The sequence below is a fragment of the Chiloscyllium plagiosum genome, chromosome 21, assembly GCF_004010195.1.
Source record: "Chiloscyllium plagiosum isolate BGI_BamShark_2017 chromosome 21, ASM401019v2, whole genome shotgun sequence".
NCBI classification, from domain to species: domain Eukaryota; kingdom Metazoa; phylum Chordata; class Chondrichthyes; order Orectolobiformes; family Hemiscylliidae; genus Chiloscyllium; species Chiloscyllium plagiosum.
The window spans coordinates 42,673,826-42,697,020 of NC_057730.1; the positions used below are offsets into that span (position 1 = coordinate 42,673,826).

The 23,195-nt window shown below is 40.1% G+C and overlaps 1 protein-coding gene across 4 annotated transcripts in view; it reads left to right on the top strand.

The window, feature by feature from the left end:
• Positions 1-23,195, top strand: part of sdk1a (sidekick cell adhesion molecule 1a) — an 856,101-nt gene that overhangs the window by 739,807 nt on the left and 93,099 nt on the right. For all 4 annotated transcript variants that reach the window (XM_043711901.1, XM_043711903.1, XM_043711902.1 and 1 more), the window contains 3 exons: positions 724-925; positions 9,285-9,388; positions 10,192-10,262. In XM_043711901.1, coding sequence (XP_043567836.1) covers positions 724-925; positions 9,285-9,388; positions 10,192-10,262 — 377 coding nt within the window. The remainder of the gene's footprint in view (positions 1-723; positions 926-9,284; positions 9,389-10,191; positions 10,263-23,195) is intronic.

Consider the following 23,195-nt stretch of genomic DNA (forward strand, 5'->3'; position numbering starts at 1 on the left):
GAGGTTCAGGAAGGGGAGGGAGGTGTCAGAGATGGTCCAGGTAAATTTAAGGTCAGGGTGGAATGTGTTGGTGAAGTTGATGAATTGCTCAACCTCCTCGCGGGAGCACGAGGTGGCGCCAATGCAGTCATCAATGTAGCGGAGGAAGAGGTGGGGAATGGTGCCGGTGTAATTACGGAAGCCACCTCGTGCTCCCTGTTTTTACCTCGTACAGTTAGATATGTCAGGGACATTTAAGCGACTTTTGGATAAGCACATGGATGATAGTAAAATGAAGGGTAGGTAGGTTAGTTTGATCTTAGAGTACGATAAAAGGTTGGCACAACATCAAGGGCCAAAGGGGCCTGTAGTGTGCTGTTTTGTTGTATGTTCTATGAAATATTTTGTCAAATAAGTCTGGTGTTGTTGGATCACCTCATTTTTGTGATTCTGTAGTTATTCAACATAGTGGTGCTAGAAAACGGATCTCTGATTTTAGGCAAAAGTGAGGACTGCAGATGCTGGAGATCAGAGTCAAGATTAGAGTGGTGGTGGAAAAACACAGCAGGTCAGACAGCATCCGAAGAGCAGGAAAATCGACGTTTCAGGCAAAAACCCTGCATCAGGATCTCTAATTTTGCCCAGTTTTCGTTTAATTTTGTTTTGTTCATGTTCAGTGAAATCCAGAGTGTTTTGGGATGGTTACAGGACAGAATAATTTTGAAACTATCTTTTGTTTTATAGACCGCCCACAACCAGCCATCAATCTGTCAGTACCTCAGTCTGAAATTCGAGGTCGAAGTTTGCTGTTGCAATGGAAACCAGGGAGTGATGGGTCATCACCAATCCGCTACTTCACGGTGCAAACAAAGGAACTACCTAACAGGACTTGGCAGACACACACCTCTTCAATTAGTCATGATGCTACGTCATATGTTATAGACCGGTAATGTGTGCAGTCAATTTAGTTTGAAATTCTGCATATTATGGTTTATCAAATTAAGACAAAGCTGGTTTTATGCCTGTGAATAAATTAATTGAAAGAGCATCAGGTTTCCTGAAAATCTGAAATCAAAATAGAAAATATTGAAAATACATAGGTGACAATCAAAAACTGGAGGTGAAATATTTTGAAAGATAACGTTTCATAATTCCTGATCGAAGCCAACAGACAATCCCTGAGGAAAATAAATGATAGAGTTCATTGGTAAAGATAAATCCAGGTTTTGATAAGCCTGGCTGAGAAACCACACTGAGAGCATATTTTTTGGTGGGGGGGTGGAGATGTTTTAGAGGTGGCTTGTGCTTTAAAGTGGAGATATGACCTTGGGAAGGTGTGTTTCCCCATGAGTACAGGGGACCACCCCCAAAGGAGCTTTTCCCCCAAACCAGCTCCACCTCCTTACTCACAGCAGCCTGTGTCATGAAAGCTGCTGGGCTACCTGCCCCAGCCTTGGGTAAAATAGTTGCAGATATGGCATGAGCCCCCTTACTGACCATTAATTGGCTTAATAACTTCAATAGATCCAATAGCAGACAAGATATCGGATGACTTCCCCACTTGGGAAACTGGTTGGGCAACTACTTGCTAGAGGAAACATTCATGTTCTGTAAAAGGATTGATTTGATAAATTTTTGTACTTCATGTTCTTCCTTTAAATTGGATCTGTGGTTTCAGATGAAGGCAGTTTTATCTTATAAAGTTTTATCTTATCAATACAAAATTCAGCAATACACTAACCTAGAACCAAAGCAAAGAATCAATGTCATATATAATATCAGTTAGGTTTTTTAACTGATACACAAAACCATTGTGGCATTATGGTCTGCTTGAATATTCCAGCGGTGAAGTCTGTGCTTGGTTGGTGAAAGATTATGTCAGGAATCTTCAACACCAAGACACTTATTACTTCTTTTGTTTGTTACCTAGAGCAGTTCCCTAAGGTGACTCCTAAAGCTTTTCTCAACAACCTTCTGTCTCCAACATAGTGGAGAATCATAGATATTCTATTGCTGAATTTGCTTCCACAACTCTTTCAGGCAGTGCATAGCAGTTCATAGCAACATGCTGTATAATTTTATTTGCTTATGTCACTGTTAGTTTCTTTTTGAGAGTAATGGTACCTTAAATCTGCACACTCAGGTTACTTTCTGCAATTACTGATGGTTTTGAACTGTTTTACTTTATCAATATCCTCAATGACTTAGAACATCTGTATTTTTAGTTCCCCATATTTTTCCCTTTGATAAGGACAACAATGCCAGCTTCTCTTATCTTCCCACATCAATAAAGCTTTATTAGAATCGCATCAGAAATATGAAATCTTGCTCCATCTCTCAGGCCTTGGCATTCTTCCCAAATAGTGATACCCGTTAGTCACAATATTTCATCTGGGGCTAACCAGTATTTTTTGAAGACTTCAAGTAACTTCCTTGCTTTTGAACTCAAGTACCATTTACAGCCTTCTCAACTTATCCTGCCATCTTCAAATCTGTCACAGAATCACAGAATTGTTACATTACAGAAGGAGGCCATTTGTCCATTGTGTCTGCATCAGCGCTGCTAAGGAGCAATATGACTTAGTACCATTCTCCTGCTTTTCCCCATACCATGAATATTGTTTTCAAATAAACAATTATCCAATGCCTCCTTGAATGCTTCAGTTGAGCCTGTCTCCACCACCTTCCCAGACAATATATTCTTAACTACACACTGTGTGAGAAAGTATTTTCTTCATATCACATTTATTTCCTTTGGTAGTTACCTCCTATCTTTGCTCACCCATTGACGATCCTCATATGAGAGGGAACAGTTTCTCCCCTTTTTCACTGTACAGCTCCCTCATAATATTGAAAACTGCTTTCAAATATCCTCTTAGCCTTCTCTTCTCTGAGGAAAACAGTCTCAACTTTTCTAATCTAACTTCATAACTGAAGTTTTTCACTCCTGCATCCATTCTCAGACCTCAGCTGAGCTGCTTAATTGTCCACCACCATTCACAATGGGATGTGGCAGGACTTGTAGAACCTAGATTTGATCCATTGGTTGTGGAATCATTTGGCTGTATATCAATTGCAGCTTATGTTGTTTGGCATGCAAATAGACCTATGCTCTAGCTTCGTCAGATTGACCATTTTAGAAATGTCTGGTCCTGCTCTCGGCGTGCCCTGCTGCACACTTCATTAAACCAGGGGTGACTCTGGTAGTAATGGTAGACCAGGAGATATGCCAGGCCGTAAGGTTACAGATTGTGTTTGAATACAATTCTGTTCCTATTGACGGCTCATACTACCTCACGAATGTCCCGTCTAGACCTGTTTAAGTCCATCTGATTTCGCATAGTGATAGTGCCACACAACACAATGGAAGGTATTCCCAATGGGAAGATAGGACTTCATCTCCATAAGGACTGTGCAATGATCTCTCTTACCAATCCTAACATGGACAGATGCATCTCCAGGCATATTTGAGAGGATGAGATCAAGTATGTTTTTCCCTCTTGTTGATTTCTTAACATTTGCCAATCTAACAGCTATATTCTTTAGGACTCAACCAGATCAGTCAGCAGTGGCGATGCAGAGCCAGTCCACCCTCCTACCACTCTGATGTTTTTCCAATTGTGTTGAACGTGGAAGGTACTGATTCATCAGGTGCTAGGAGGCAGGGAGTGGTTCTGATTAATCAGCTAGAGGTTTCCTTTCCCAGGTTTGACCTGATGCTATTAGATGTAATGGAGTGCAGAGTTGATATTGACAACCAGGAACACTGATTTCCCAACTGTACACCACTGTGCTACCACTTCTGCTGAGTCTGTTCTACTGTAAGACAGACTGTACCCAGCGGTAGTGAATGTGCTGTCTGGAGCATTGTGTATCAGGCATGCTTCTTGAGTAGGAGTATGTTAGGCTGTTTTTTTAGATTTTTTTGTAGATTACATTACAGTGTGGAAACAGGCCCTTCGGCCCAACAAGTCCACACCGACCTGCACAACCCACCCATACCCCTACATTTACCCCTTACCTAACACTACGGGCAATTTAGCATGGCCAATTCACCTGACCTGCACATCTTTGGACTGTGGGAGGAAACTGGAGCACCCAGAGGAAACCCACGCAGACACTGGGAGAATGTGCAAACTCCACACAGTCAGTCGCCTGAGGCGGGAATTGAACCCGGGTCTGTTGATTGACTGTGAGTTAGCTTTCCCAATTTTGGCCTAATCTTCAGATGTTAATAGGGAGGACTTTGCAGAGACAACAGGACTAAGTTTGCCATTATCGTTTCCGGTGCCTTTTTCACAGGTGGTGCAACTGAGTGGCTTGCTGTGCGTTTCATATTACTTCTAAGAATCAACCACATGCTGTAGACCCGAGCCGTGTGTAGACCAGATCTGTTATGGGTGGCAGTTTTCCTTCTCTAAAGGACATTAGTAAACTGGATGAGTTTTTTTATGACAATCTAATGGTTTCATGTCATTATCAGTCTTTTAATTCCAGATTTTTATTGAACTAGAATTCCACCATCTGCGGCGGTGAGATTTGAATCAGACTCCCCAGAATATTACCTCCCGTCTGTGGATTATTGTTCTGCAACATTGCCATAATTATTGCCTCCTCACTCCTCACAGTTTACAATGCTAACAAGTTTGGTAATATCTACCAATTTGGAATTACCCCCTGCAAACCAAGAACCAGATCATTAGTATGTATCAAGAAAAACAAGTGTACCAAAACTGACACTGAAGAACGACACTACAAACCTTCTTCCAATCTGAAATCTACCCATTAGCCATTACTCTCTGTTTTCCATCCCTCAACCAATTGTATACCCACATTGCTATTTTCTCATTTATTAACGAGCTATAAATTTTCTCACAAGCCTGTTGTGAGACACTTTACCAAACATCTTTTGGCATTCCATGTACAACAGTTTAATATTTTCCTCATCAACTCCCTTTGTTACCATTTCAAAGACCTTTAGCAAGTTAGTTAAATATGATTTTCCCTTAAAAAAATTCAAGGTGGCTTCCCTTAGTTGACACACATTGCTCCATGAAGCTCAGAATTCTATCCCAATAATTTTTTCAATACATTTCCCCAACACCAAAGTTATACTCACTGGTCCATAATTGCCAGGCTTATCTTTGTAAACTTTTCTCAACGAGTCAGTTACATTTGCATTTTCTAGTCCTACTCCCAAATTCAGGGAAGATTGAAACATTGTTGCCAGTGCCTCGCAATTTCCAGTCTCACTTCCTTTGGTATCCTTTGATGTATATCATCCAAACCACATACCTTATCAATATTAAGAATCAACTGCCTATCCAAGGCCAAAACCTTACCAGTTTTAAATGCTTCTAGTGACTGGGTTTCCTCCTCTGACACCATGGTCTGACCAATAATTCATTTCTAAGTAAGGACAAATGAAAAGTATTAATGTAACATGTCAATCATTTCCCATGTGTAAATATCCTACTTCTACACATCTACTGTTAATGTACCTATGGAAAACTTCAGGGTTCCCTCTGTGAGCTGCTAGCCATTTTTTCATAATCCTTCTTTGGTACTTTTAGTTGTGTTTCTTGTTCCCTTCTGAACCTTCTATATTCAGTTTCGTTCTTAATTCTATTTAATACCTGAGGAAAGCGTGTTTTTTTCTTGTTTATCTTAATCTATTTTGATTTTTATTGAGGGAGCTCTGCCTATATTTCCCTTCCCACATCTGTGCCTGAACGATCTCTTTGAAAGTAGCCCATTGTTGAGCTACAGTTTTCCATCAATCTTTGACTCCACAATCCAGGCCAGTTCTATTCTTGTCTCATTGAAGTCAACTCTGACAATTTATTATTCTAACTCTGGATTGACAAATGTCATTTTCCATCCTGGACCTTATGAAACTATGATCACTGTCCCCTAAATACTGTCTCATTTGCAATTGTTCTACTTGGTCAACCTCATTCCCAATAACAAAGTCTAGCAGTCCATCTTTTACAATTGGACTTAACACTGACCTACTGTATAAAATTTTCCTGAATGCAATCGAGGAATACTTGTCCTTGCTATTCCTTACACCACCAAAATTTATATTTGTTGCAGTGTTGTATGTCTACATCCTTCCTATTAGTTGGAGGTCTACAGACTGCACTCAGCATGTAATTATACCTTTCTCACTGTTCCTTAGTTCCAACTCTGTCCTTGAACATTCTGGGACATCATCTTTCTATAGCACTGCAATGCTCTCCTTAACAAGTGCTGCCTTCCCTCCGCCTTTATTTTCTTTCCTACCTTTCCTGAATACCTTGTAACCAGGAATATTTAACGCTCAGTCTTACTCTTCTATTCTGTTATAGCCACAATGTCATAATCCCATGTGACAACCATTGTGAAACTCAGCAATCTTATTAACTATATTGCACACGTTCACATACATGCAGCTTTACCCTGACTTGTACACCCTTGAGTTTGTCTGTTCCTACACACCCTTTAAAATTATACTGTTTAATTTGTATCCATTCTCCACTCTTTTTGCCAAAGTTATTTACTTAATACTTACCCATAGTTAGATTTCATTTGTCATGTGTTTGCTTATTTCACTAGCCTGTCTATGTCCTCTGGAATTCATTGCTATTAGTCTCACTGATTACTGTATTTCTGAGTTACATGTCACTTCCAAATTTGGAAATAATACTTGATGTACCTAAATCCATGTTGTTAATGTTGATCAAATAGAGCTGTGGTTCCAACACCGACAGTAGGGGTACATACTCCCTATTTTCCTCCAAACTGGAGAAGTTATTGTCATACCACAGTGTCCTTTTTGTTCCTGCACCAGTTGTGTATCAAAGCATTCACTGCATCCCGAATCCCAAGTGCTTGGATTTTGAGAACACTTTTTTAAGGTAGTCTTTGTTAAATATCCTTTGAAAGTCCATACATACAAGATCAATCACATAACCCTATCAACCACCTGTTACTTGATCAAGGAACTCCATCAAATTAAATGAGTAGTCCATTCTTCAAATCCGTGCTGGCTGTCATTTATCAGCACGTATTTCATTAATTGCCAATTGATTTACTATACACTATTGTCTCTAAGTGATTTATTATCTCCAGTGTTAGGATGACTGCCCTGTAGTTGTTGGTTTTATCCTTGTTTTTGAACAGGAATGTAACATTGTGTTTGTTCGGGGCTCTGACTCCACTCCCATATACAGCACTAATTGGAAGTTGTGACCAGAGTTTTCACAATTTCCAATCTTATTTTCCTCAGCAACTTAGAGGGTGTCCTATTTGAGCCAGATGAACTTTGTGCACTGTCAACCTTTTAAATCCATCCATTTGATGTCTTTATATCAAGACCCTCTCTCACTAGTATCCTCACATACGGATGAGGAAGGACACCACTTCGACTGGGACAACATATCCATCCTAGGACAAGCCAAACAAAGACACACGTGAGAATTCCAAGAAATATGGCATTCCAACCGGAACTCTATCAACAAACACATTGAGTTAGACTCCATCTACCACACCCTGAGAAAAGGAACTGGAAGTGACTTCACCACAGGAAATAACCACCACAGGAAATAACATCACCAACCCAAAGAAACCCAAACATATAAATAGAAAGCAGGAATTTTCAGCATTGCTTCACATGAGGTTCACTGAAGATTTTACCTAGTAAGGTAACAAAATGTCTGGAAATGAACCTTTCAGCTCAGCGAGCAAACCTACATCCAAAACCTCAACCTGAGCTACAAATCTTCTCAAAACTCGCTAAGTCTTTATATATTGTCCAATTTCTCTACACATGAAGATAGATGCAAATAACACATTTAGTCGCTGAGTCATATGCTCAGTCTCAACGAGAAGAAATGTAATATAGGTATTCAGAGGACGTGGGAAGACTTGTTGAAATTTCTCCTCTTTCGTGAACTTTGTAGTTCCCATCTTGGTAGTAGCTCTTTTTACATTGCACATAAATTCATTACATTACATTATATGAAATTTGATGGATCTTTTCAGGAGCAGCAGTTGCCAACAAGTTTCTTCAGATGAGGGGCAAACTTTCTAATTTGATCCTCATTCTTCAAGCAACTACCTTGCATTCCCATGCTATGGCATTCTGAAGCTGGCTCTAGAGCAATGTTTATTAGCATAAACTCTTAACAAATTTACAACATATTATAGAAGGTTTGAAATTTCTGTTTATGGATATTATTCCATATTGGTTCATTATTGTTCCCAACAAGCCTTTTGCAATGGCTTGTGCTTCTACTTTGATGCTCTTAAATTCTTTTTATGATAAATGAGGGCAGAACATTCAACCTCTCTACTCTGTCTTTCAATTGATTTAAATTATGGCTTGATTAACCAAGTGAATTTGAGGTTTTGAACTCATTATTTTGGAGATATGTGGAAAATCCTTTTTGTTTTGGAGGAAAGATACTTTGCATTTTTATTTCTAAGGATCCACATATCTATACCTGGGCAGTCACCAAGTTGCGAATAGGTTTTGTTCTAGAGTACGTTCACGAGTCAATTTGTACGCAAGTCAGAACACAATGCAGGACAATACAAAATAGCCACTCATACGTATGAGGACACATTGACATGTCAGATCTTTAACATAAATCCACCTCTGTATAAGATCTTATAGATGTTTGTCAATTGGGGATTGCCTTATATGATTCAGTCATAGTTATCTGTCCACCCAATTCCAGTAAGTCGCTGCACCAAAATTATATTTATTTTATCAAACAAGATCTTAGCTTAAAATAAAGAAAGATTGTGGATGCTGGAGATCTGAAACAAAAACAGAAATTGTTGGGAAATCTCAGCAGGTCTAGCAGCATTTGTGGAGAGAAATCAGAGTTAACATTTCAGGTCCAGTAACCCTTCTTCAGAACTCTGACTTCTCTCCACAAATGCTGCCAGATCTGCTGATATTTTCCAGCAGTTTCTGTTTTTGTTTCTGAGTTACAGCATTCTGCAGTTCTTTCGAGGTTTTTTTTTCATCTATGGAGAGAAGTCAGAGTTAATGTTCAGGTCAAGTGACCCTTCCTCAGAAGATCTTAGTAGTGTGCTTTACTGGTACCAGTGCCCTTAACTCTGTATTTAATCCTTGCACCTAACTATAGAAGCAGATGCTCTCAGTCATTCTTTTGTACAAGGTTTCATGGGTTTGGAAGTTTTATTTAATTCCCAAAATGGTTCAAAATTTTCATTACATTTTCTGCATGGTAAACTAATTCAGAAAGGAAAATAATGTCCTTAAATATTTATTATTTCCTGTCATTTGCCAGCTTAACGCCTTACACTTCCTACCAGTTACGAATAATGGCGACTAATGATATTGGAGACAGTGTTTATAGTGTACCAACAGAGCCAGTGACAACACTGCAGGATGGTAAGGATGATTTTTAGTGTTATTTTTTGCTTTGTTCAATTTACTTATTACATTCTTTGGTTTAAATGGATGCTTAACTTATCGCTGATAAAGTGTGGCATTGGGAAAAGCACAGCAGGTGCACCCAAGGAGCAAGAGAGTTGACATTTAGGGCATAGCCCTTCTTCAGGACTGAGGACGGAGAAGGGGGCAAATAGAAAAATAGGGGAGTGGTGAGTGGGGTTAGGGAAAAGGTGGGTGGGATGGCGATAGGTGGGCGAAGGTAGGAGGTGACTGTGATAGGTTGGTGGGAAGTGTGGAGCAGATAGGTGGGAAGGAACCCAACTCTGACTATTATTTAAGTAGAGTCTAGATTAGAGTGGTGCTGGAAAAGCACAGCAGGTCAGGCAGCATCCAAGGAGCAGGAAAATCAACATTTTGGGCAAAAGCCCTTCATCAGGAATAGAGGCAGGGTGCCTGCAGAGTGGAGAAAGTAGTTTAGTAAAGCAATTGAAGTGTTCCAAAGTATTTCACTGCAGCATAAACAGACAGAAGTTGACACTGATATGGCTAGCATTTATTCACAATATTCCTATTTGGGGAATTGGTTGGAAAGAGATACTGAGCTCAGCTATAAAACTTGGTTCCTCAGTATAACAAAATTGTACGGCTCTTTGGAAAAGAGCATCTTCATAGTTTCACCTCACATAAAACATTGAGATATCATCCCCTCCTAATCTTCAGTCATCTTTAGAATGATTCAACGCGATGTATAAAATTGTGACGCATTGTTCAATTGCTTCATCTATAGTTCTGTTTTTCAGTTCCCAGTGAACCACCAGTTATTCTCTCTGTGATTCCACGCACCACTACCTCCGTTCTTGTTCAGTGGAAGGCAAGTTATGTCCTCTGGACTGTAATTAATCCTTTGTGTATTAAAACTGTCTATTGAGTTGGTGAAATATTAAGAGCTTTTTTAACATTTATCATAATGTATTATTTAAATGAGATTTATAAAGAATATAATTAGCAGCAACACAAAACTTAACACAACCAATCATATTATCATGGCATGGTGATCAGTATAACTCAGTATATTATATTCATAATGTGAAACTGTGCTTTAAAAGGTTAGCATTGGCTAAACGTCTGTTATTCATTCATAAATGTATCTCTAATTTGATAATAGATGACAAACTCACTTCTAATATTATATACTTCCAAGCTTCTACAGATTTCTAGAATAATATTGGCTTTGTGAGATCAACACATCTTAGTGAAATGGTTTAACCTTTTTATCACATTTTTCGTCAATGGAACATGAATTGAATTATTCACAACATGGCATTGTAAATCTTGTCATGAAACATGTCTTGGAAAAAGATCTATAATTTCTGATTCTATTATTAATATAATTTAATGACTTTTCTGTGCTGTTCATAGTGCTTGGACTTAACACCTAAATTGCATGTGGAGCTTATGTTTTTATTGTTATATTTTTGAACGTGTTACATGTTATGCCACCAGTCCTTCCATTGTCAGAGATATCGTGGCTGGTAAGCGTCTTGCAGGGCTGTTTTCACCATCTGACTTGTTGCGATAAGCACTATTAAAAAACATATGGTGCTGAATATGTATTGGTAGTGCCTATTGTTGGATAGTTTGGATGCCATCATGATAACCAAGATGACATCTGTGATCCACATGCACGTTTTGCAGTGAGGTATGCCTGTAAGAGTTAGTGTGCCCACAGCAAATAGTATTCAGATAAGGCAGATATGATATCAGTATACAATGCAATTTTGGTGAAAATGTATACAGCAGCAGAAAGGCACACTGCCGCCCCCCCCCCCCCCCCCCCCCCCACCCCCATCCTGCCACCCATCTCCCCATCCATCAGTGCTATTTAAAGGAATCATCATAAAATCTAGTTGCTGATTTATTCCTTCTGGCTGTTGCTTCATTTCCACATGTTTTTAGTGCTTTCAATAGTTGTTTAAAGTTGGAGAGTGGTGTTGCGAGTAGCTCTATCCACAGCACATGGACTGCAGCGGTTCAAGAAGGCAGCTCAACATCACTCACCAAGGGCAACTAGGAATGGGGCAATAAATGTTGGCCATCCATGATGCCCACGTCCCACAAGTGAATTTGTTAAAATCTCTCCCTGCTATGGTATAGGGCAAAGTTGACATTAGCATTTGAGAAGTGATATATGTGCAATCAGTGGCATCTTACATTGAGAAAAGTCTGCAATCCCTGGGAAGCTGAGCATTCACTCCATCTCTATGTTTAAGGCAAGAGACCGTAAAATGTTGTTACCTCTCATTGAAGATCAGAAAGCATCAACAAACTCTGTGTGCGGCATTGTGTAGCAATCTGTGCAGTGTTGCAAATATCTTTAGCTCTGTCCTGGATAGGATCAGATGTATAAATGTTCATCTCATAAATCATCTTCACAGTCACCAGCAGTATCGATCTTATCCTGTTCTGTGGGCCAGGGATGGCGGTCTATTCCAGGATCATGGAAGTAGCAATCTCTTCAGATATGATAAGCAGGAGAATTAGGCTAGCATCCAATGAGAACATCACCATAGGGTGAGATAGGTGTTAATAGTTGAGACAATGTGGTGAGAAATCTCAGTGGACCTCAGAGAAAGAAACCCTCCATGAAACTCAATTAAACTGACACTGAATCAAAATATGACAATTTATTTGCAGATATCTTTATTATACAATCTTGAACGAAACAAACATCAGCAATAATGACTAATAGATGTACAGCACAAGTAAGATAATTCTAAACCACACATGGTATGGATGCAATTTAGACTTTAACATTCAGGGTTAGTATTTGGTAAATATAAGCTAACTCTGACAAATTGAAATAAACACCTCAAGGACTAAATTTTAAATGGCTGATGTGGTATAGACTGATCTCAACCTTAGGTTAATGTTTTTGTCAGTCACAAATTCTCATTAATATTCTGTCTCCTTTGCAAAGGAATTCCAGTACTTTACTTTTGAAGATCTTAACTATTGCACCTTTCTTGTTATTTCAGTCTCTTTGTCCGAGACCAGGACTCCTGAGACTGCTCCCAAGCATTTAATTGTTGGCACAGCTTTAGGTTTTATCATCAGCTGGTTTCGCAGAGCTGCTGCTGTATTTCCTTAACTTTCAGTCTTTCCCAGTAAATATTGCCTTTGGGCTTCCTTCACCCCACTCGTGACTCATCAAACTCTAAGTAGCTCTCAGGAGTTTATTTTAGCTCTAATTATTTTCCATGGCGTGGAACCACTGCCCCTGACACTTTCCTGAGCCTGAACTACATGATATGCTAATCACAACGTTTGTGCTTTATAGCCACTTCTGCTTCAGTAGTGTCCCAGTTTCAAGTTGCAACTATCCTGTTTCAGCAAACATACTCCCTGAAAATTTGAAACCAGAGAACCTTCTTAAGCACATCTCCAAGATGACATAGCCCGGCTTGCGATATCCTTAGCCTTGACTTTTCGATTAAATATCCCTCATTTATAATGTCCTTTTTAATCTGATTAAGCAAATAGGTTTTACAACCTTTCCGAAATTACTGAATGCTTTTCACTGATTTATCTTTAAATTCCAAAACAAACAATCTGTTTGGACTGTCACTACTGCAGGCAGTGTGGGCACCTTGTCTCGAGCTGAGCACAACACAAACTTATAGTCTAATAGGTTTATTTGAAAGCACTAGCTTTCGGAGCACTGCTTCTTCAACACCTGGTGAAGAAACAGTGCTTTGAAAGCTAGTGCTTCCAAATAAGCCCATTGGACTATAATCTGGTGTGTGATTTTTTTTAACTTTGTCCAACCCAGTCCAACACTGGCTCCTCCAAATAATTTATAGTTAACCATTTGATACACGTGACTTCAACCTTTAAGTGTAGTAGAATTCCAAGTGCTTCAGTTGCATATATCCCATTTTCTATTGTTAAATTTTCATTCCTAGTATATGAAAACACATGACAACAATACAGATATTTGCAACACAATCAATGCATCCACTTGTCTGCACAAGCCAGAAGCAGCAAATGTAAGAATGTGGTGGAACATTGTGATGCTATAATTTAGGATTGTATGCATACTAAACAGCTGATGCAGCACATTGTAGACAGAACAAAGCAATTACACAGCCAACATATCTGATCAAACCTCTATAGTCCTGCCACATTTGGTTATGAATGGGTGGTGAACAATTCAACAATTGACCTGAAGAGGAGGCTCCAGAAATATTCCTATCTTCAACTGAGATCCAAGAACATCAGTTCAAAAAGGCAAAACTGAAACGTTTGTAACTATCTTCAGCCAGAAGTGCCAGGTGAATATTCTGTCTCATCCTTCTTCCATGGCTCGCCTTCATTCTTCGTAAATTCAAGAAACAGCTAAGGGTACTGGATGCAGCAAAGACTATCAGTCCTGATAGTATCCCAGCTATGTTACTGTAGACAAGTACTCCAAAACTAACCATGACCTTAGCAAAATTGTTTCCATCAAGTTCAACACAAAAATTTGGATATGCATAGACAATTTTCTGTCCGCAAACAGCTAGACAAACCAAATGCAGCCAGTTGCCACTCCATGAGCCTCCATCATCAGCAGAGTAATGGAAGTGTTATCAAGCATTTAGGTAATGTAAGTATGATAAGTAAGTCAACAGCAAGACCATCAATTTGTAGCAGTGTATTAAGATGTATCCAGTATAACGCGATCTAATAACCTAGGCTGAAATTAACATAGCTTAAGAGGGTATACTTTCAATAGAGGACACAGAAACTCAGAATGAATTTGTCTTGTAGGCTTCTCAAACTTATACTCTTTACTGCAAAGGTGAGATGTGAATAGTTTTATTAGTTATAAGGATGCTGCCATCTTTGGTTTCACCTCCTCTGCTTGCCATGCTCAAAGTTGTAGACATCATAATAAAGGCCAGCACTGTCTCCTGCATAGGGGTCAGAAAAAGTATGCATGCTTGTTATCATCCATGTTGCACATGTCCTTGCTAAAAAGAGTTGTGTCATTGAGCATCATGCTGTCTGTTTGTGAATGTTGTGGCACTGTGTGCAAGATGTAAAAATTTGGGTGTGTTAAATGTTCTAAGTATTTGAGTGTGTAGCGGAGTAAATGAATGTCAGGTGAGAGTTCTTATTGATAAAGATTGTTATCTGAATAATGGTGGTGTAGTATACTGAAAAGTGTGTGAAATTAGTGGTGCAGTTTGAAGGATATGGAATTTGAAGACGCCTGCGTTGATCTTGACCCCTTATGTGAAGTTGTTGAAGTTGACTTATTTGACTATCTGCTTCTGTTGCCCTCTGAGCATGTGACTGTGACTGAAAGGCCACCTGCAGATAAAGGGTATGTCCTTTAAACCTGTCTACTAAAACATCAATTACAGTCTTCAACAGCCTTGGAGCCTGATCTTTGCCCTAATGTGCCATTATTCTGTATTTCATAGATCAGGTTCAATTCCTGCATGACAGTAAGCACTATTTTCAGCCAAAATGCATCGTGCCGTTCAGAACAGCAGAAAGTTTGAAGTGCTTCTAACTGTGTGAACTGCTAATTACTTTTACAATGTATGTATGTACCCAAATGAAACAGGTAGATTCCATTTATTTGGAAATCACTGGTGGGTATATTTACCGCTAATATAGCCAGCACAAAATAACCTTGAGAAATTATATAAACTAATAAAGTAATTAATTAAGTGGAAATGGATAGACAAATGATATCATTGCATAATGTGGGAACTGGCTAATCCCATTGAGAACTGCAGTGACCACATTTGCAAGAGATGGTTGCTGGAAGAACTACGGCTCAGAATTGATGAGCTGGAATCTGAGCTTCAAACACTGCGTCACATCCAGTACCTGGATGCTGTGTTTCAGAAGGCACTCACGCCTGGAAGATTACATACTTCAGATTTGGTCAGTAGCCAGGGACAGCATGGTGTGACTGCAAATGAGACAGGTAGAAGGATCCTGCAGTAAAGAACAGAGGAGCCTCTGCTCTTAACCTTGTCCAACAGGTACGAGGTACTTGCTCCCTGTCTGGATCAGGGAAAGGGCTGTAGTGAGGATGAGCCAACCACTGCACCATGGTATGGGAGGGCATTCAAGTTTGGGGAGCAAAAAAACAAGTGGTAGTTATTGAGGGTTCTATAATTAGGGGAATAAGCAGGACCAAGAGTCCTGCATGGCGTGTTGCTTGCCCGGTGCCAGGATAAGGAATTTCTCTGACTGGCTTGAAAGGATATTAGCGAGGGAGGGGGAGGATCCGGTTGTTGTGGTCCATGCTAGAACAAACAACATGGCAAGACTAGGAAAGACAACTTGTTCAGGGATTATCAGGGGCTAAGAGCCAAATTAAAGAACAGGTTCTCAAGGGTTATAATCACGGATTACTGACTGAGCCACGTGCAAATTGGCTTAGGGACATGAGAAAAAGGGAAGTAAACACGTGGCTAAAAGAGTGGTGTGGGAAAGAAGGGTTCATTTTCATGGACCACCGGCACCAGTATTGGAACAGGAGGGATTTCTACCATTGGGACAGTTTCCACCTGAACTGAGCTTGGGACTAATGTTCTAGAGAAAAGGGTAAGCAGGCTGGTCAACAGGATTTGAACTAGAAAGTGGAGTGGAAGGGAAGGATGAATCTTCCCTTAGTGGGAAACAAAACAGCAGGTTAATATATGTAAAGATTGATTCAACTGATAGAAATGACAGGAGAGATTATTAAAATCTCCAGCACAAACACGAATAGGATAGTGTTTGGAAAGGGTTAGCAATCAAACTTCAAGCACACTGGACAAATGAGTGACAATGAGAAGAGGGAGGTTAATACAGGACTGAAGGTGTTATATCTGAATGTGCACAGTAAAAGGAATAAAGAAAATGAGTTAAAGGTGCAGAACAAAATTGGCAGGGATGATGTGGTGGATATCAGAGAGACGTGGCTGCAAGGGGATCTGGATTAGAAGGCTGAATATCCAGGGATATATATCCTATTCGAAAAGATAGGCAAGTGGGCAGACGGATGGGCTTGCCTTATTAGTAAGAAATTAAATTAAGTCAACAGTAAGAAACGAAGTAGGGTCAGATGGTATCAAATCTGTGTGGGTAAAATTGAGGAACCGCAAATGTGAAAAAAGCCACAGTTGGAGTTATGTACAGGCCTCCAAACAGTAGTCAGGAGCTAGGGCACAATATACACCAGGAGATAGAAAAGATGTGTAGGAAAGGCAAAGTTACAGTGGTCGTGGGGATTTTAATATGCAGTTGGATTGGGAAAATCAGGTTGGTAGTAGATTGGAAAAAGAAGGATTTGTGGAATGTCTGTGAGATAGCTTTTTGGAGCAGCTTGTGGTGGAGCCCACGAGGGAACAGGCAAAACTGAATTTAGTGTTGTACAATGAGGCAGACTTGATAAGGGAGCTTAAGGTGAAGGAACCCATAGGAGGCAGTGACTATAATATGATTGAATTTACTCTGCAATTTGAAAGGGAAAAGATAGAATCAGAGTATTACAGCTGAATAAAGGCAACTACAGAGGCATGAGGGAGGAGCTGACCAGATGGACTGGGAGAGGAGCCTAGCAGGAAACACAGTGGAACAGCAATTGCAGGAATTTTTGGGAGTGATTCAAGAGATACAAGAGAAAGAAGCATGGTACAGGGAGGATGAGGCAAGGATGGCTAACTCGGGAAGTCAGGGATAGGATAAAAGCAAAACAGAAAACATATAATGTGGCGAAGAGCAATGCGAAAACAGAGGATTGGAAAGCTTATAAAGACTAACAAAGAGCGACAAAAAAAAGAGGGTGAAGATTAAATATGATGGTGAGTTAGCCAATAACATAAAGGAAAATTGTAATAGTTTATTAGATATATGAAGGGCAAAAGACAGGCAAAAGTGGATATTGGACTACTGGAATATGACGCTGGAGAGATAGTAGTGGGGAACAAGGAAATGGCTGAGGAACTGAATAATTACTTTGCAGTTTTAATGGTGGAAGACATGAGTAATATCCCAAACAATTCCAGAGAGAAAGGAGGCGAGCTGAGTATGGTGGCCATCACCAAGGAGAAGTGCTAGAAAATCTGAATGGCCTGAAGGTGGATTAATCACCTGGGCCAGATGACCTACGTCCCAGAGTTCTAAAGGAGATAGCTGAAGAGGTAGTGGAGGTGATCTTTCAGGAATTGCTAGAGTCAGGGAGGGTCCCAAAGGACTCGAAATTCGCTAATGTGACAAACCCTTGTTTAAAAAGGGAGTAAGGCAAAAGGCAGAAAATTATAGGCCGATTAGCCCAGCCTCAGTCGTGGGAAATATTTTGGAGTCCATTGTAAAGGATGAGATTTCTGAATACTTGGAAGTTTATGATAAAATAGAGCAAAGTCAGCATGGTTTCATCAAGGGGAGATCATGCCTGATAAATCTGCTAGAATTCTTTGAGGAAGGAATGAGCAGGTTAGACCAAGGAGAGCCAAAGGATGTTACCTAGCTGAACTTCCAGAAGGTCTTTGACAAGATGCTGCACAGGAGGCCGATGAGTATGATAGAGCCCACGGCATTAGGGGCAAGGTGGTAGCATGGATAGAAGATTGGCTGTCTGGCAGAAAACAGAGTGTGGAGATAAAAGTGTCTTTCTCAGGATGGCAGCCGGTGACAAGTGATGTTCCACAACATTTCACTTTATACATTAACAATCTAGATGAAGGAACTGAGGGCATTCTGGCTAAGTTTGCAGATGGTACTAAGATAGGTGGACGGATAGGTAGCATTGAGGAGGTGGGGAGGCTGCAGAAGGATTTGAGCTGAAAATGTGTTGCTGGAAAAGCCCCCACACTCTGGGTTCTTTCAGTGAATCCTTGCAGAAGGATTTGGACAGGTTAGGAGAATGGGCAAAGAAATGGCAGTTGGAGTGCAACCGTGGGAAAGTGTGAGGTCATGCACTTTGGTAGGAAGAATAAAGGCATGGACTAACTTCTAAACGGGGAGAAAATTCAGAAGTCAGAAGTGCAAAGAGACTTGGGAGTTCTAGTCCAGGATTCTCTCGAGGTAAATTTGAAGGTTGAGTCAGAAAGGCAAATGCAATGATGGCATTTATTTTGAGAGGACTTGAATATAAAAGCAGGGATATACTTCTGAGGCTCTATAAGGCTCTGGTCAGATCACATTTGGAGTATTGTGCATAGTTATGAAACCATATCTCGGGAAGAATGTACTGGCCCTGGAGCGGGTTCAGAGGAGGTTCACAAGAATGTTCCAGGAATGAAAAGCTGAACATGTGAGGAACATTTGAAAACTCTGGGTCTATATTCAATGGAGTTTAGAAGGATAAGGGGGAAGCTATTTGAAACTTACAGAATACTGAATGGCCTGGACAGGGTAGATGTAGGGAAGATGTTTCCGTTGGTAGATGAAACTCTGACCCAAGGGCACAGCCTTAGAGTAAAGGGAGGACCTTTTAGAACAGAGGTAAGGAGAAAGTTCTTCAGCCAGAGAGTGATGAATCTATGAAATTCATTGCCACAGAAGACTGTGGAGGCCAGGTAATTGAGTCTGTTTAAGACTGAGATAGGTTCTTGATTGTCAAGAGATCAAGAGTTACAGGGAGAAGACAATAGAATGGGGTTGAGAAATGTCTCGGCCACGATTGAATGGTGGAGCAGACTCGCTGGGCTGAATAGCCTAATTTCAGCTCCTATGTTATTTGCTCTTATGAAGACACATCCTTTTGTCTTGGGTCTAGAGTGGCAGTGGCCTCTGATCGTGTGATAACATCCTCATACTTGGCTCACCTGGATGTAGCTTCTTAAGAGGCCCTCTTCTGGCTCCTGGGTGACAATACACACTGTCTTTGTCACAATACAGAGAAATGCAGCAGTGAAAGGAGCACTCTCAACTATGTTCCCAAAGTTACCTGCCTTATCTTGTGAGGTAGCAATCCCACTGGTGTCTGTTCATGGATTTGTATTTGTCATGTCTTGAATTTAGCTAAATCAGGGAGGAAATCTGTTTCATGTTCTGTCTCAACATCAATATCCAGTGTGTCTACACTGCAGACATTGCATTCTCATTGGCAAACATTTTTACTCTTTACCTATTCCATCAGCTTTTTATTTTCGTAAATTGGTTAATTTATAAAGCGTACAATAGTGACATGCTGTTGGCACTGCATGTGTTAGTCTTATTAAAGTTATGGGGGCAGCATCCTGCTCTCAAGCAAGAGGATAGGGAATTCTTCCCTGGGTCCTCTTCTGGTCCACCTTCCATCTGAGAAAACAGCTCTCTGATGACTACCTGGTGAGAATTCACCAATGAGAGCTCCCTTCTGCCCTGAGCACTTATTGTTCTACCATATTTCTAGGGGCAGATTATTTTCTCTGTCAATCAGTTGTCTGAACCCTTTTCACCAATGGCCATGGGAAAGCTACACATGCTATCTGATGACAGTTATTGCCTTGCTCACCTTTATTTGGGGGTTTATTTACCATTGTTTGGAAGAACGATGCTTAGTTTTGAAAACAACAGACTGGTAATAGAGTACATTTGGCACTGGCTAAACTGTTGAAGCTAGTTCAATGTGCATTGTGACCTCTGTGTTTCTCATACTTCTTTCCTTTTGTTTTCCCACACTAGAATTTTGGAAAGTTAGTTACTGCTGGGATAGCTATGAAATTAAATCTAATGCTAAGAAAGTATTACTAAAACTCAGTTTTTAAGAGACTACAATTTCCAACTGTTAAAGTGATAGTACGACACTCGCCACACACAATATTGGTCATGTCTAGCCAAATAGTTGTACAATCAAAGATGATATGGCACTGATATCATTTAAACAAAAGACCACACAAAGTTGGTGTGTTGCCTTTGTTGCATTCATTTGGTGGGGGCTTAATCACACATAGCAATGCTGATGCCTAATTTTGTGTGCTATTGAATATTGTCTCCATAACATTTCATCCAGTGAATCAAAAGCAAATCCAAAAAGCTCGGTTGCATGCATCACACTCAGATTGCACACTTTATTGCATACACAAGGTTCTCTTATAAACTGAAAACAACCCAGCCATTAAATTGCACAAGCTGTTCTCCTGCTTTTTGGTTGAGTTAGACAGTTTATAAATTATGACTATTACCTACATTCGCCTATTAAAGCTGTGATTAAAAAAATCACAGCAACTTGGCTAATTAAATTTATGGTAACTGATGGCTATAAATCAATCGCATTGAACAAAAATCATCATATTGGATTAGGTGCTTTTTTTTAGTGTTTGTTTGTTGCCAGTTGGAAACATTTCTGTGTGTGCAGTGAATAAATATTTTATTAGCACTAAATGAATGGGATGCTCTGTTGGCACAGTAATTTGCTCTTGAGATTCAAAAGGGAGAAAGCCAACACCTTCCTTTGAACATTCATCCTCTTCCATCTCATGTTTAAGTTACGTTCGTTTGGTCTGGCATAACCAGTAGTTGGGGGTGAGAGGCAAAGTCACGGTGGCTGCTGGAGGTCAATCATCTCAGCTCCAAGACATCACTGTAGAGTTCCTCAGGGGCTTCCCTCCATCATAAGGTCATCTTTGCATCCATCTTTATGTTGAAAAGCATCAGTAGTATGCCAGAACGTCAAGAGTGAGTGCGATGCCTGTCACTAAGAACAAGGTGCCTGGTAGCTGAAGGAAGAAGAAACATACTAAGGGGAGAAGAAGGCAACCATAGCTGACAAGGAAAGTTGGGATAGGATAAAAGCAAAAGAATTATCATACAATGTGAAGATCAACTGGAAGCCAGAGGATTGAAAAGCCTTTAAAAAACCAGCAGAGAACAACTAAAAAAGTAAAGGCAGGGAGAAGTTGAGATATGAAGTTTAGCTAGCTAGTAATATATAAAAGATGATTGCAAGAGTTTCTTAAGATATATAAAATGTAAGGTAGAAGCAAGAGTGGACAGTGAACCACTGGAAAATGTGGCGGGAGAAGTGGTAATAGGGAACAAAGAAATGGCGTGTGAACTGAATTGGTACTTTGCATCCATCTTCGCAGTGGAAAACACAAGGAGCATACCACAACTTCAAGAGAGACGGGGCAGAGTTGAGTGTAGTGGTCATGACTAGGGAGAATGTGAAAAGTCTGAAGGGGAATAAATGACCCAGAAAAGATGGACTACACCGCAGTGTTCTAAAGAAGTTAACTGAGGAGATTGTGGAGGTATTGGTGGTAATCTTTTGGATTCACTGGAGTCTAGGAGAGTCCCAGAGGATTGGAAAATAGCTAATGTTTACACCCCTGTTTAAGCAGGGTGAGGTGCAAAAGATGGGAAAGTATAAAGCATTTAGCCTGACCTTGGTCATTGAAAGATTTTCGAGACCAGTATTAAAGATGTGAATGCAGAGTACTTAGAAGTTCATGGTAAAATAGGGCTAGGTCAGCACAGTTTCATCAAGGGGAGATCATACGTGACAAATCTGTTAGAATTCTTTGAGGAGATCACAAGTAAGTGAAACAAAAGAGAGTCAGTGAACATGATCTATTTGGATTTCCAGAAGTCCTTTGACAAGGTGCCACACAGCAGGCTGCTAAATAAATAAGAGCCGATGGTGTTCGGAGCAAGATACTGAAATTAATAGAGAATTGGCTGACTGGCAGAAGGCTGGGATTGTAAATGAAGGAGTCTTTTTCAGGATGGCAGACAGTGACTAGTGAAGTTCTGCAGGGGTCAGTTTTGGAACCACAACTATTCACATTCTTCTTGAACAATCTGGACAAAAGAACTGAGGACATTGTTGCTAAGTTTGGTGATGACACAAAGATAGGTGGAGAAACAAGTAGTGTTGAGGTAGGATGGCTGCAGAAGGACTTGGACAGGCTGGGAAAGTGGACAAAGAAGTGGAAGATGGAGTATAATGTGGGAAATTGTGAGGTTATGTACTTTGGTCAGAAGAATAGAGGTGTAGAATGTTTTCTAATAGGGAAAGGCTTTGGAAATCTGAAATAAAAAGGGACTCGGGAGTCTTAGTTCAGGATTCTGTTAAGGTTAGCATAGAGGTTCATTTGGTAGTTAGGAAAACTAATGCAATATTAGCATTCATTTCAAAATACAAGAGCAGGGATATTTTGCTTAGGCAGTACAAAGCACTGGTCAGAGCACATTTGGATTATTGTGAGCAGTTTAGGGCTTCGTATCTAAGAAAGGATGTGCTGCCTTTGGAGGGTGTCCAGAGGCAGTTTACAAGAAGGATCCCAGGTTGAAGAACTTGTCATATGAAAAGCGGTTGAGGGCTCTGGATCTGTACTTGATGGACTTTAAAAGGATGTGGGGGATCTCATTGAATCTTACAGAATGCCGAGAGGCCTGGAAAGGTCAGACGTGGGGAGGATCTTTCTACTAGTTTTGGGAGAGGTGGAAGAGCATATTGAGTGTGTGGTTCACATACAGGCTGTTGGACTTTATAAATAGGGATACAGAATTCAAAATCAAGGAAATATTGGTCACTCATGATAAACCTGAAGTATTGTGTCTGCTCTGGGTTCTATTGTTAAGGAAGAATGAGAAGATATGAGGAGATGGTGCAGAAAAGAATGGTTCCAGGTCTGATAGATTTGCTCAAAATGATAAAAAAAATCTGGATGCTCCCACTGGTGTAAGGATTGAGAACCAGAGAACACCAGCTTAAGGTGACTGACAAAAGAATTTGGTGACAACATGAGGAAAATCTTTTCTCTCATAACCAAGGGTTTGAATCTGAACTGCCCAAGATTGTGAATGAAAAATATTCAATCAAAGCTTT